This window comes from Gymnoscopelus braueri (assembly GCF_963280865.1).
Source record: "Gymnoscopelus braueri genome assembly, chromosome: 18".
NCBI classification, from domain to species: Eukaryota; Metazoa; Chordata; class Actinopteri; order Myctophiformes; family Myctophidae; genus Gymnoscopelus; species Gymnoscopelus braueri.
In genome coordinates, this window is record NC_137618.1 from 2,058,844 (window position 1) to 2,071,987 (window position 13,144).

General features: G+C 38.4%; 1 protein-coding gene across 1 annotated transcript; it reads right to left on the reverse strand.

Annotated features, from left to right (window-relative positions):
• Positions 1 to 355: 355 nt before the first annotated feature.
• On the reverse strand, positions 356 to 8,489 carry LOC308073748 (C-type lectin domain family 12 member B-like). Its single transcript, XM_080412858.1, has 7 exons — positions 8,438 to 8,489; positions 8,156 to 8,327; positions 3,763 to 3,873; positions 3,119 to 3,268; positions 2,400 to 2,542; positions 1,974 to 2,077; positions 356 to 1,222 (listed from the first exon to the last, which is right to left on the reverse strand). Exons 2-7 carry the CDS (start codon positions 8,325 to 8,327, stop codon positions 1,105 to 1,107), a joined length of 798 nt encoding a protein of 265 aa, XP_080268984.1. The 5' UTR covers positions 8,438 to 8,489; the 3' UTR covers positions 356 to 1,104.
• Between the last annotated feature and the right edge of the window lie 4,655 nt (positions 8,490 to 13,144).

A 13,144-nucleotide genomic window follows, 5' to 3' on the forward strand; every position in this document is an offset into this window, starting at 1 on the left:
TTGTGATATTAATCATTGCTATAGAGTGTTTGTTCAGTAAAAGGAGTCTCCATGTCTCTCCAGCTCTTTATTAAACAGAAAATGCATTTTCAGTGCCCTCTCCTGATTGGCTTAAATGTTGTCACCTGCCTGAAAATGTACTATATTGTGTTTACTAAAGAGCTGGAGAGACCCCTGTGACCCAACAAACGCTCTGTAGCAATGATTACTATCACAATATAGTACTTTAACCTTTTTAACAAAACAAAAACAAAAAATATCACTTACCCTACCTTTAATGTTTCCATTTGTTACTCCCACAGTGTGCAAATGTAACCAAATGGACCCTTACAGGTCCATTTGGTTACATTTGCACACTGTGGGAGTAACATGAACAGTGAGTATTTTTATTGGTGTGTCCTCAGGGATGGACGGCATTAGGACAGGTTTAAGCCTCTACCAGCAGGGGGAGCAGTGATGCCAATAACTGTACCCCATGTAGTTTTTGAGCACATGGTACAAACCATACTGTAATTACATTTATTGAAACATTGTGTCAAAGACCTCATGAAATGGCTTTATTGCTAACTTTAGTTTTTTGCTAAGCTTAGCTCAGAAACGGGGCCATGCATGTTTCTTTTGGCTCAACCAATCACAGTCTCAGCCAAAGGCCCCCCGTCCCTTCGGGCTATGGGATCAGACAATATCTTATAATTGGTCCTCACTAATGCTCATCAATCACAATGGCACCGTTCCTGTCTACTCACTCTGTCACACTTCTGTTCAGTTCACAAACCTGCCTACCAGTGACATCATCGATGGGGATTCCAAGCTAATAGAAACTACAGCCTTTTCTCTTCCTGGAAAGTAAACATGCTGAAATAGAAGCTACAACAAAAAAAATGCATGTATTTGTATTTATTTTTAAATTCAATCTTGTTTGAAATGACCAAACCTGCCTACTGATGATGTCACTGGTAGGCGGGTTTCTGAAGTGTCCACAGCGCCTCCTCTGAGACACAGAGTGAGTAGAACAGAAATGAAGCCGTTTTATCATGAGCATTAGTGAGGACCAATTATGAAAATAAGGTGGAAAATGGGTGAAGTGCTCCTTTAAGAGAAACATCACTTCTCACAGATACACTTGAATGGGAATGTACAGGACGCATGATAACATCCTCCTTTGCTGTGATAGTATCCTCCACAGTTGCCAGTGTTATCAGGCTCTCCACTCCTCCAGTACCTGCAGAATAAACACCATGATGTATGAATCACATTCACTCAGTCAGTCACTCACCAGTGGTGGAAAAAGTACTCACTTTTCTTACTTAAGTAAAAGTATCAATACTTCATTGTAGAAATACTCAGTTAGGGCGCGCTCCCACCGCACTTTTCTTTTACCTCTGGGGCGGAATCTGCCAAGATGCAAATGCGTGGATTCTTGGGAAGACCATGAATCCACGCATTTGCTTTGACAAAGCATTGGCAGATTCCGCCCCAGAGGTAAAAGAAAAGTGTGGTGGGAGCGCGCCCTTAAAGGTAAAAGTCTAGAATAAACAATTTACTTGAGTAAAAGTACAAAAGTGTTGGTATCAAAATGTACTTAAAGTACCAAAAGTAAAAAAAGTTTGAAAATAGCAGATCTACAAGCTCACTGTGAGCTTGTAGATCTGCTATTTTCAAATAGCAGATTTAGAATAGGGCCAACGTGGTTAATGTATGTTTTATAATGTAATGATTTACATCTGCAAAGTAACTAAAGTTTTCAAATAATTGTAGTGGAGTAAAAGTACAATATTTGCCTCTGAGATGTAGTAGAAGTAAAAGTACAGAAAATTGGAAATATTCCAGTAAAGTAAAAATACCCCAAAATTGTATACAGTACTTGAGTAAATGTACTTAGTTACTTTACACCACTGTCACTCACACGCACACACAGTTGATAAACAACATGTATTGAATTTTACAATAATTAAACATGTAAAATGTCTCACTGTGCTGTCGCTGGTATTCCATTCACCCAGATCCAGTTGTCTCCCGTCTTCTTCAGACCAACCCATGATCCACCACCATACTGGTCCAATCCTCTGATGAATTCCTGAAGATTTTTGTACATGATTGAATCATCATTAATTTATTCATAGCTTTAGTGTTTCATGGAATCATGTGTGTTTATGTGGATGATTGACACATTTCCTTCACTTTAGTCCTCTATAAATGACCTAATCTTACAACTAATGAACAGAGCTGATCACAATGACATGTTATGAGCTTGTAGCTATTTTTACTTTTTTAATTAAAACAAACAAACAAATAACCCACGTTTTGTAATGAATGAACACACACACACACACACACACACACACACACACACACACACACACACACACACACACACACACACACACACACACACACACCTGTTCTTCTGTACTGTTAATGACCACCAGATCAGCTCCCATCTTCAGACAGTCTTGTCTGCTGTCCTCCCAGCTTTTCCTCTCAGTAGACACGAAATACCGTCTGTCTCCAAACTGCTTCCATCCACTGGTACACACCATGACTAAACATCAAATATGGGTTTTATTCATGGATTTCCAATGCACTGATTTATCAATTCTAAAACAGAGAAGTTGAAATAATAGCAGTCGGTAATGTAGTGGAAGGTAAACACATGTATTTATTATATAAATATAGTTTCTTCATGTGGTCTGTACTGTATGTTTAACTAGTATTTAATGAACTATAAATGCCACTGGCACTCCTCTCTGTTTTCACCAGAACTCTGCTGCTTATAGAGCTAAACACTGCCCCCTTGTGTCTCAACTTGACAGAACAGGAGTCACACACACACACACACACACACACACACACACACACACACACACACACACACACACACACACACACACACACACACACACACACACACACACACACACACACACACACACACACACACACACACACACACACACTATGGACATTAAAGACACACACACATTGTAGGGAGTCACCATATAGAGCAATGCTGACACAGACAGTTTTTTCCCCCAATCTAATACTGAGGCCATGATAACAATGGCATTCATAATCCACTAATTCATATTGATTCAAAAAGGTTTGTAATCTCTCTCACCTGCTTCCTTTAGCTGGTTTACTTCACTTTGCAGCTGATCTCTCTCCAGGGTCAGCTGATCTCTCTCCAGGGTCAGTTTGGTCTCCAGCTGATCTCTCTCCAGGGTCAGGTTGGTGTAGTTTGCCTGCAGTTGTTCAAATTCTGAACGATCTGCAAAGAACAAAATGTGATCATAAACACAGTTGTTGTTGCAAACAAGAAACCTCAGTGTTCCTGATCAGGTGTGTTTGTGAATGTGAATAGATCTCAACCTGTAATAGTTTACTAGACCAGTGGGTCTCAACCTATTCAGGTCACAACTCCCAAAATAATCATATTTGAACTGTGGACCCCCCAGAATAATCATATTTGAACTACGGACCCCCCGTCCTGACAAGCACTTGGAATGGTAGGAGTTGAGGCATTACATTTAGTTTGACTAGTTCCACAGATAAATATTGCGGGGCGTTGTGAGCTTGTAGGCAATTTTCACAATTTCTGCCTCTTTCTTATATTATTTGATAGTATAGTTTCTTGATTACTTTTAACACAGTAATATTATTTTTGTATTTTATTTTATTGTTTTTTTTAGGTATTAAAAAGGTCTTAAAAGTCCTTAAATTGTCACTTTACTGTCATTTAACAGTTGACCAGCTGATACTCACAGTCCATGGCCTTGTGTGTGGTTCTCAATGCTCCTAGAACACAGAGCAGCAGCAGACAGACTGCACACGCTGTGACGATGGCTTTCTGGATGACCAGTTCTCTCTGGACACCTGGAGGATATCAGTACAATACACTTACACTTTATTTAATATGACCACATTTAATGTTTCATTTAGAAGGAATTTGATTGATTGAATAATGTATTAGTAAAAACGACTTGATAGAGTATAGAATATAATAACACATTTAATCCATGTCATCAACAAATACAAATAGCTATATTTACAGAGGAGAAAAAGTCAAAACGGCACCAGCATATGAACCCTCATTCAATGGGATTTAATATTTATCTACACTTGTAGTTTTCTGACAGATGATTATTCAGGCAAGTTTTTAAATAAACTACTGATTCACATCCTTTAATGGATGATGTCAGGACATTACATTATATATATCTTTATTATTATTATTATTATTATTATTATTATTATTATTATTATTATTATTATTATTATTACCCTTATTATCATTATTATTATTATTATTATTATTATTATCATTATTATATTATATATCTTTAATGGATGATGTCAGGACATTCTACATTATATATATCTTTATTATTATTATTATTATTATTATTACCCTTATTATTATTATTATTATTATTATTATTATTATTATTATTATTATTTTTATTATTATTATTATATTATATATCTTTAATGGATGATGTCAGGACATCTTACATTATGGTGGCAGAGCAGTAGAATGAGAATGTTCCCTTGTTTGTTCTACATTTCGGGGGTACCAGATCATGGTCACTCCCTGTGTCTGTGGGTCACTCACTTTGGAGAAGTAGTTAGTCATGTATGTGGGCTCTGATCCTCTGAGAATCTTAAATACCAATCCTATTGATATTTACTTAACCCTGTCTTCTACCCTGAGTCATCCTAGACTAAACTTAACCCTGGCTTCTATCCTGAGTCATCCTAGACTAAACTTAACCCTGGGCCTGTTCCTCAAAAGGTGAATTAGAGCTAAAGCCTGGCTTTTCCACCTATCCTGGCTTAATTTAGCCAGGATTAGAGCTGAGTCGGTTCCTCAAAAGGTGAATTATCTTGAAGATTAGTTTAGCCAGTTCACCCTGGCTAAGTTTAGCCTTATCCGATTCCTCAAAAGAGAATTGAAGCAAGCCTAGCTTAGTTACCATGGCAATTTAGCTGTGAAGTTAGCCTGGTCAGGAGCAGGCTAACAGCCAAGCTTACTTAATCTAGTGCCTTGTTCTTCAAGTTTCTCCACAGTTAATTCAAAACATGTGTTTGTATATGGACTCATTTTAATGACCCTGCATTCAAATAAAATGAAATAAATACAATAAGATATAATCAAATTAATTACTGAAATAGTGTGTGACCATGAATCATAATCATAATTGTTTCACAATGACTCATGTGATATGTCATTGTCACTCTGTTAACACTATAGTTCATATTGTTGTTAGATGTTTGATAATATATTACAATTTTTTTTTAAATATTATAAAAAATGTCTGACACATACATACATACATACATACATACATACATACATACATACATACATACATACATACATATATATATATATATAATATATATATATATATATATATATATATATATATATATATATATATATATATATATATATATATATATATATATACACACACACACACACACACACACACCACACACACACACACACACACACACACACACACACACACACACACACACACACTCTGTGTGTGCTTGCAATACTTTGCCACGCTTTCTCCCTGGATCTATTTATTGCGGTCGCGTTTCCTTTCTTGCTTAAATACATTTTACTTCCTTGTATGATTTCATGAGCTGCTGCAGTGCTGCTGTTCAGCCACAGAGAAGAACGCCGCTCTGGTTTTGGACTCCGTGATTGGTCAAGTTCAAGGATTCTGCTATCGACTTTCATGGTCTTTTATAGAAATACGTGAAGCCTGGCTTCATTATCCTGGCTCGACACAGCCTGGCTTGACAAGGTCTAGCTTGACAAAGTCGCTCCTTTTCAGCCTGGCTTGGCGTTCCAGGAACCGAATAAACCAGGCTATACGGACCTGACTTTGTCAAGCCTGGATTTGACTTAAGGCCAGGCTTATTTAATTCACCTTTTGAGGAACAGGCCCCCTGTCTTCTACCCTGAGTCATCCTAGACTAAACTTAACCCTGTCTTCTATCCTGAGTCATCCCAGACTAAACTTAACCCTGTCTTCTATCCTGAGTCATCCTAGACTAAACTTAACCCTGTCTTCTACCCTGAGTCATCCTAGACTAAACTTAACCCTGTCTTCTATCCTGAGTCATCCTAGACTAAACTTAACCCTGTCTTCTATCCTGAGTCATCCCAAACTAGCAAAGTGTGTTGGAATTAGGTGGGTCATATAGGCTTAAGGCCGAGTACTAGTCGAATCAGTTTATTTTGAGAGGACTGAAGCTTAGTTGTCGGTGACATAGAGATGTTGGAGAACCAAGAGGTCAAGCATAATCAAAATGGTATTGAATGAGGGCTACAGCTAGTCTTTAGTGCAGCTAGTGCAGTGAATATTATTATATAGTTAAAGGGGATTTTTGCACAACGTTTTTCTTAACTTTTCTATGATGTTATGATATCCTAGGATGAATGGTACAGTAGAATAATTTCATAACTCCAGCCCGGGTCCGCCACAGCTTAAAACGTGTGCCAATAGGCCTTGTGCTAGATCGCGTATTTTAATAGCTTTTTTTTTTTTTGTGAGATCTGTTCATAGTGACAGAACACTATGCAACCCCCCAAAAAAAAGGAAGTTCACGAGATTGAAATCTCGTCTAGCGAGACTTCCGTTTTTAGTTTAGTTTTGTTTTGCATAGTGATGTGTCACTATGAACGTCAGATCTCACCAAAAAAAGCTATTAAAATACGTGATCTAGCGCAAGACCTGTCTGTCTGTCTGATCTGTCTGTCTGTCCGCCTGTCTGTCTGTGAACAGCTAACCTCCGGCACAGCCTGAATGATTGATGTGAAATTTGCAAGCTCACTCGATTTTGTAATCGGTGTGTGTGTGTGTGTGTGTGTGTGTGTGTGTGTGTGTGTGTGTGTGTGTGTGTGTGTGTGTGTGTGTGTGTGTGTGTGCGTGCGCGAGGCATTGCAAAAAAATGGTTGATCTCATAGGATATGATACGCTACATATTGCAATACGTGTTGATTGTGTTTCACAGAAAAGGCAAAACCTTAAATATTACACAACATAAAACACAGATCTTTAACATTTCAAATACCAGAGTTCCTTAATAAATGCAAATTAAAATATTAACTTTTTTAAATGGCCTTTTCTGTTATTTTTAGTCTTTTGCTGCAAACAATAAACAAGCTGAGGTTTGTTTATCATAACGTCACCTTGCTAAACTAATGGCCTATACGTACGTTTTTCAGAAAAAATAAACAACTGATCCAAAACAAAACTATATGATATTTCTTAATCATTTCACCCAAAATGTTTACAATATAACAAATTATGACTATTAACATAATAATACTGTCTGTCAGTTATGTAACATAAGAGATTTAAATAGGTTTAAATAGGATTAAACCTGACTTAAAATCATTTGAAGTCAAAATCATTTCGCAATTTTTTGGCCTAAGTCACAAAACCATGTGACTTTAGGCCCAACAAATGGCCTATTTTGGCCCAAGTCACACTAAGGAGATAGACCATTATACTAAAAGGGGAGGGAACAGCATGATCCTTTTCAATTAGGAGATAGGTGATTTTACCAGAGGTGGCCAGTGTCATGAGGAGCTGACTTAGGTCAAAATAAAATAAAAAATAACTTAGGCCATTAGTTTAGCAAGGTTACGATAACATCGTCACACCCCAGCATGTCCTGCCGTATGGATACAGTAGCATTTACTTAAGTACTGTACTTAAGTACAATTTTGAGGTATTTGTGCTTTACTTGAGTATTTACAATTTCCAATACTTCTACTCCACTACAACTCAGAGGCAAATATTGTACTTTACTCCACTACAATTATTTGAAAACTTTAGTTACTAGTTACTTTGCAGACAAACATACATTAACCAGCCCTATTTTATACCTAGGCTATTTGAAAATAGCCGATCTACAAGCTCACAACGCGTCGCATCGCGACGCGTTGTGAGCTTGTAGATCTGCTATTTTCAAATATTTTAGTACTTTTACTTTTGGTACTTTAAGTACATTTTGATATCAATACTTTTGTACTTTTACTTGTAACAGAGTACTTCTACATTGCAGTATTGATACTTTTACTTAAGTAAAACATTTGAGTACTTTATCCACCACTGGAAGAGTGTACCTTGAGCTCCTGTCGCCCCCTGAGAACCGGAGCCTTGGTCTCTGACACTGGCTGCGTTGACGTAGACCGTGTCATCTTCCTCCTCCTCCTCTTCCTCCTCCTCAACTCTGTCCTCCTCTCTCACTCCTCCATCGTGCCTCGCCCTCCTTGGTCTGACTGGCAGGTCAGACATCTTAAGGAACGACAAAACAAAGTAATTCAACTTAATAGAAGTACCTTATATGTTATCATTTACTTAAATTATGCATTGTTTCTAAATATGTTGAAAAGTTACCTTCTCACTTTGTCTCTTTGTCCTGTGTGGTTCTACATTGGTCTTCACTGTTGCTCTCTGATCTGTCGTCTGTTCGGGTCTGACTCTAACTACTGTTTTGGACACACCTTATAATATGCACACAGCGCAGAATAACCAATAGACTCTTTACCACAAAATGCACGCGTCAACTTAAAAACGCTGTTTCATCTTCCTCAAAAGTTTAAAGTTTTGAGGAAGATGTTTTAACTTCCTCTGGTCCTGAGACCTTGATCAAGACACTAATCTATTCCAATTTACAATGCTGTCATTTATCAGACGCTCTTTATCCAGAGTGTCTTACAGTAAACAAGGTAAACATAAATACATAGAATGTAGAGACAGTGTAGTGTCTCAGTAAACTAGGATCACACACAGGTAAACAATGAACCTATAGCATCAGTTTAAACAATATAATATCAAACATAATAATTTGTACATTGAAACTATAGGATACCAGGAAAACAATGAACCTAGCATCTGTCTAAACGACTATCTAAATGACATTTTAACCTTTGCTCAGATATATGAGCTTGTAGATCTACTATTTTTGAAAAAATCTTTGCAAATCTTTGATTATTTATATATTTTTAAGGTAATTTTTTTAACACATCTTTGCTTCTGGGGGATTCTACAAATGTCTTCTAAATCCTACAGTTTTTTTAAAAAACGTACGTTTCTATGTCAGTGGTTCTCAAACTTTTTCATGTCAAGGACCCCCAAAATGATGTGTATTTGGCCGCCGACCCCCATCTCAAAATATTTTGTTCCAGGGACCCCCCAGAAGCAAATATTTGAGTTACAAATGTTCCCTTTAAAAATATATTCAAATATTTGCACAAAATGTTCAAGATTTTTCAAAAATAGCAGATCTACAAGCTCATAGCGCGGCACTCGGTGCCGCGCTATGAGCTTGTAGATCTGCTATTTTTTAATAGCCCAAAGTATAAAATATGGATGCGTTCCCGGTTTGATTGGGTTTGATCTACCCTGAGGCTACAATGTCCTGCACTGCCCCAGATGATAGTACCGTTTACCAGGCCTGGAGCAGATTAAAGACACTCATTGTTTTGTTGTGTTCATACTAGTGTTGACATTGTGGTGATGTGTAGATAAACTAAAAGTTTTAACAGTATGTCGATTGACTCGATAAGGACTGTGCATCAGTTTGTGGTCAATGACATATTGTTTTATTTTTATCGATACAGGAAACAGAGTCTGTTTTGAACACAGCTCCACTTCCCCTTCTGACTCACATTGTTTGCTACAGTAAAACCAGCAGTTTGCACGCTTGCATGCGTTCCGTGCGTGTGCAGTTTTTTTCTGGGTTTGTTACTTTTTGGTGTTTTTTGTTACTTTATTTGGGTACAAAAAAACACCATGTACTCCAGGAAGTGTAGATGTCGGAGGTTTTTTATTTTAATTTTTTCTTCATCCCAAAAGTTGGGGGGATATCCCTAAGGGCAGGTACACACTGTAGGAATTTTAAAGTGTTCGGGGGTCGTCTTATCGTTGAGCATTTCACACTACAGGAGTTTATTTCTTGAAATGGGCTGTCATATATCGTTGTGTGTTTTTCACCCTATAGATTGATCCCCGACCAGGGATTACACACTGTAGGATAGTTCACTAGGATGCTGTCCAGAGTCAGACCCAATACATACATTTGTTTTCATTCCAATTTATCTCCCGTGATCTCTCTCTCTCTCTCTCTCATAGACCCCCATACAAGATCTGTGTGGATTTGGAAAATATTCCACAATTTTCTCAAGACTTTTCTTTGAAAATAGCTGCGATGCGTTGTGAGCTTGTAGATCGGCTATTTTAAAATATGCAATGTATTTGTATATAGGGTTAAAGTGCTGATGTGGCCTGCCCTATAGTTCGGTTTGGTTGGGCTTGTTTTCATAGATCTGGTTGCTTATTTCTCTAGCAAAATCTGGCAACAACAAACTAAAAAGTCATGCGAGGCTAGACAGTGACAGACAGACAGTGGCAGACACGCACACGCATACTACACATACACACATACACACTGTTGAACATCTGGAAATGTATTAGAACGTAATTTATGTTGAATAGCTCATTTTAGGATATAGGCTTTAAATTATGTTATTACTTGATTTGCCTAAAGAAAGAATATGATATTGACTGGTTGAAATGACTGCTGAGGTGCACTCGAAGGCTTGCAGCAGGCAGAGGCCTGCATTTCCTTTATGTGCATTTCCTGTATGTGAGCTACAGTTGCTGCGTACGTGACATACAGCCTGCATCTATGGCTGATCATTGAGGTCAAAGAGTACCCAAGATTTGATAGTTTTAACCAAATGTTACATGCACACATGCAAGTGTGAATCATTTGATTTTCTGATGTTATTAATGATTTAATTTAATCATATGTAATTGCTGATAATATGCAGTATAATTGCATTTACGGAATTATGCTCAGGTATAAGACACATTTTGGGGGACATTTAACCCCTCAGTATGCCCATATATGGCAATGCTGATAATGTCGTGCAAGGTGCAAAGTAAGTGTTTTTTTGTGTATGTGGGTGGCTGTTGGACAAGTCACACATACACCCACATACACACACACTGACTTCTTCCATTTTCTAAGAATCACCAAGGCGTCTGACTTCTGAGAATCACGCCTTCGTGCACACACCTACGTGCACACACATACACACACTGATGTCTGGAGAGCTTCCTTTAGACCGTACTACCGTATAAAGGGGCGTTCACAAGAGCATCACAGCAGAGGCTGGAGAGGCAGAGGCTGAGGGAGACTTGGGAGGTTTTGGACACAGACGGCTGTTGGGGGCCCTTTGGGCCCCTTGGGCTCTTAGGTTTTTGGGGCTTCTTCTCTTGCACCTTGCTCAGATGTTAAACAGTCATGGCTCCACATGGAGGAAGGTAACAATTACTTAAATTAGGAAGGTAAAATATTACTTAAACAATTAATTAAATCAAAAAGGGTAAATTTCTCTATTTTGAGATTACATCTATTTAGTGCTACTTTAAGGACATTTTTGGAATTACCAAAGCCTGTATTTCAGGCTGAATGAGATCTAAATGGAACCTCCTCTTTTTAATCTAAATTCTAAATTATTTTAGGACAAGCCTAAATTGAGGCATTTTTAATCTGACCAGACAGACATGAAACATTACTAGATTTCATTTCTATTGGTATTTTGTATTTGTATTTTGTATTGTTAAATACACATCTGTAATCCCACTATGAACTGAGCAAATAAAGGGAAGCTTTTAATCTTCCAAAAAGCCTCATTTTCTGAGTTAGTAGGGGTTTCTTTTGAAGGACACCATCCCGCCCTCGGTGAGTATGAGAATTCCACACTACGGCAACACACATATACATTCAATTGACACCCCATACAGGTAGAGATTTGTAACTGATGCAAAGTTTGATGCGAACGTTTGATGCAATGCTGTGCAGAGTAATGTATTGAGTAATGTTTTTGGAGTGCAATGTTTGGTATGCAATGAATTGTGAGCATTGAGTTGTTTTGCAATGACGGTGTGCTATGATGATGTGCTGTGGGTTGGCATGGTGGTGTAAAGAGTGATACGGTTTGCATGTGTTGGCTCATTATCCCTATGTGACTAGACTTAAGAGTAACAATAATTTTCTGGGTTGTAGGCATAGGGGATGTAGTGGGTTTGTAGAACACATGAGCTTCAGTGCATTTCTCTAGACAGAGGAGTAGGATAGGTTGTTTCAGTCTCTTGATTGAGTTAGTGGTCAAGTTGATATTTCTGTTGAAGCGGGCCAGTAAGTTTAGGGGGCCCCTCTGCTCTCTGCCCTTCTTATAACTGTGATATCCTCAGATCCATAGTTTGTCTTAAGTCGGGGACTGGATATTATGGGAGGGGATTAAGTTATTAAGGGGCTTACAGATGGTGACCAGACTTAGACTAAAACTTAGCCGTAAATTCCCTGAAGGCCACGGGCCTGCTAAACACAGTCGAATTTGCTCTGAAATCACCATGGCGGAGAACAGGTTGTTCTTCCGTCGCCACAAGTGAATATACAGTTTTTACGCTTCTGTGTGTTGCTTGTTCAAAGGGTCCCTGAGCCTGGGGACCTCCTATCTGGAATGTACGCCGCTCCAGTCGTGGTCTGGAACGGTTAATATCTTCTTCTCATCCTGATATTTATCTTCCTCCTCTATATGATTCTGTAGGACCGTCTTCCAGACCAGATTGAGGACGATGGACACAGGTTTTTGTTCTTCTTGAAGAAAGTCACTGGATCCAAGAGCACCTACATGCTTGAGCCATATGTCCACTCCTCCCACTTGCTGGGATTTGATCATGTTGACAACTGGTTGTGCTTCCACAGAATGCTGAAGAAGTACAAGAACAAAGCTACTTTTCCCTGCAGGATTGTTAGATCTCCCCAGCACCCCAGTAGAGCACACCAGTTGATTTGATCCCTTAGTTATTTAGTATTAGTATCTGTTTTCAGTTATGACGGGCTCGGTTATAAGTATTGTTGGCGTGTTTGGGCGGTGGAACCGCCCTTATAAGTGAGGTTTGGATATTTGTACAACAAATCCTGCGCTGTGATTGGCCAAAAATGTACAAGTGAGGTTTGGATATTTGTACAACAAACCCTGCACCGTGATTGGCCAATCACAGTCTATTCAGGACTGTGATTGGCCAGTGTCACATGA

What these genes read in the sequence shown, in the direction of transcription:
- LOC308073748 (XM_080412858.1), bottom strand. Translation starts at nt 8,327, where the DNA reads ATGTCTGACCTGCCAGTCAGACCAAGGAGGGCGAGGCACGATGGAGGA. An exon ending in CACACACAAGGCCATGGACT is followed by an intron (nt 3,269 to 3,762) that starts GTGAGTATCAGC and finishes TGTTCTTTGCAG; the next exon opens with ATCGTTCAGAATTTGAACAA. An exon ending in GGAATACCAGCGACAGCACA is followed by an intron (nt 1,223 to 1,973) that starts GTGAGACATTTT and finishes TTTATTCTGCAG; the next exon opens with GTACTGGAGGAGTGGAGAGC.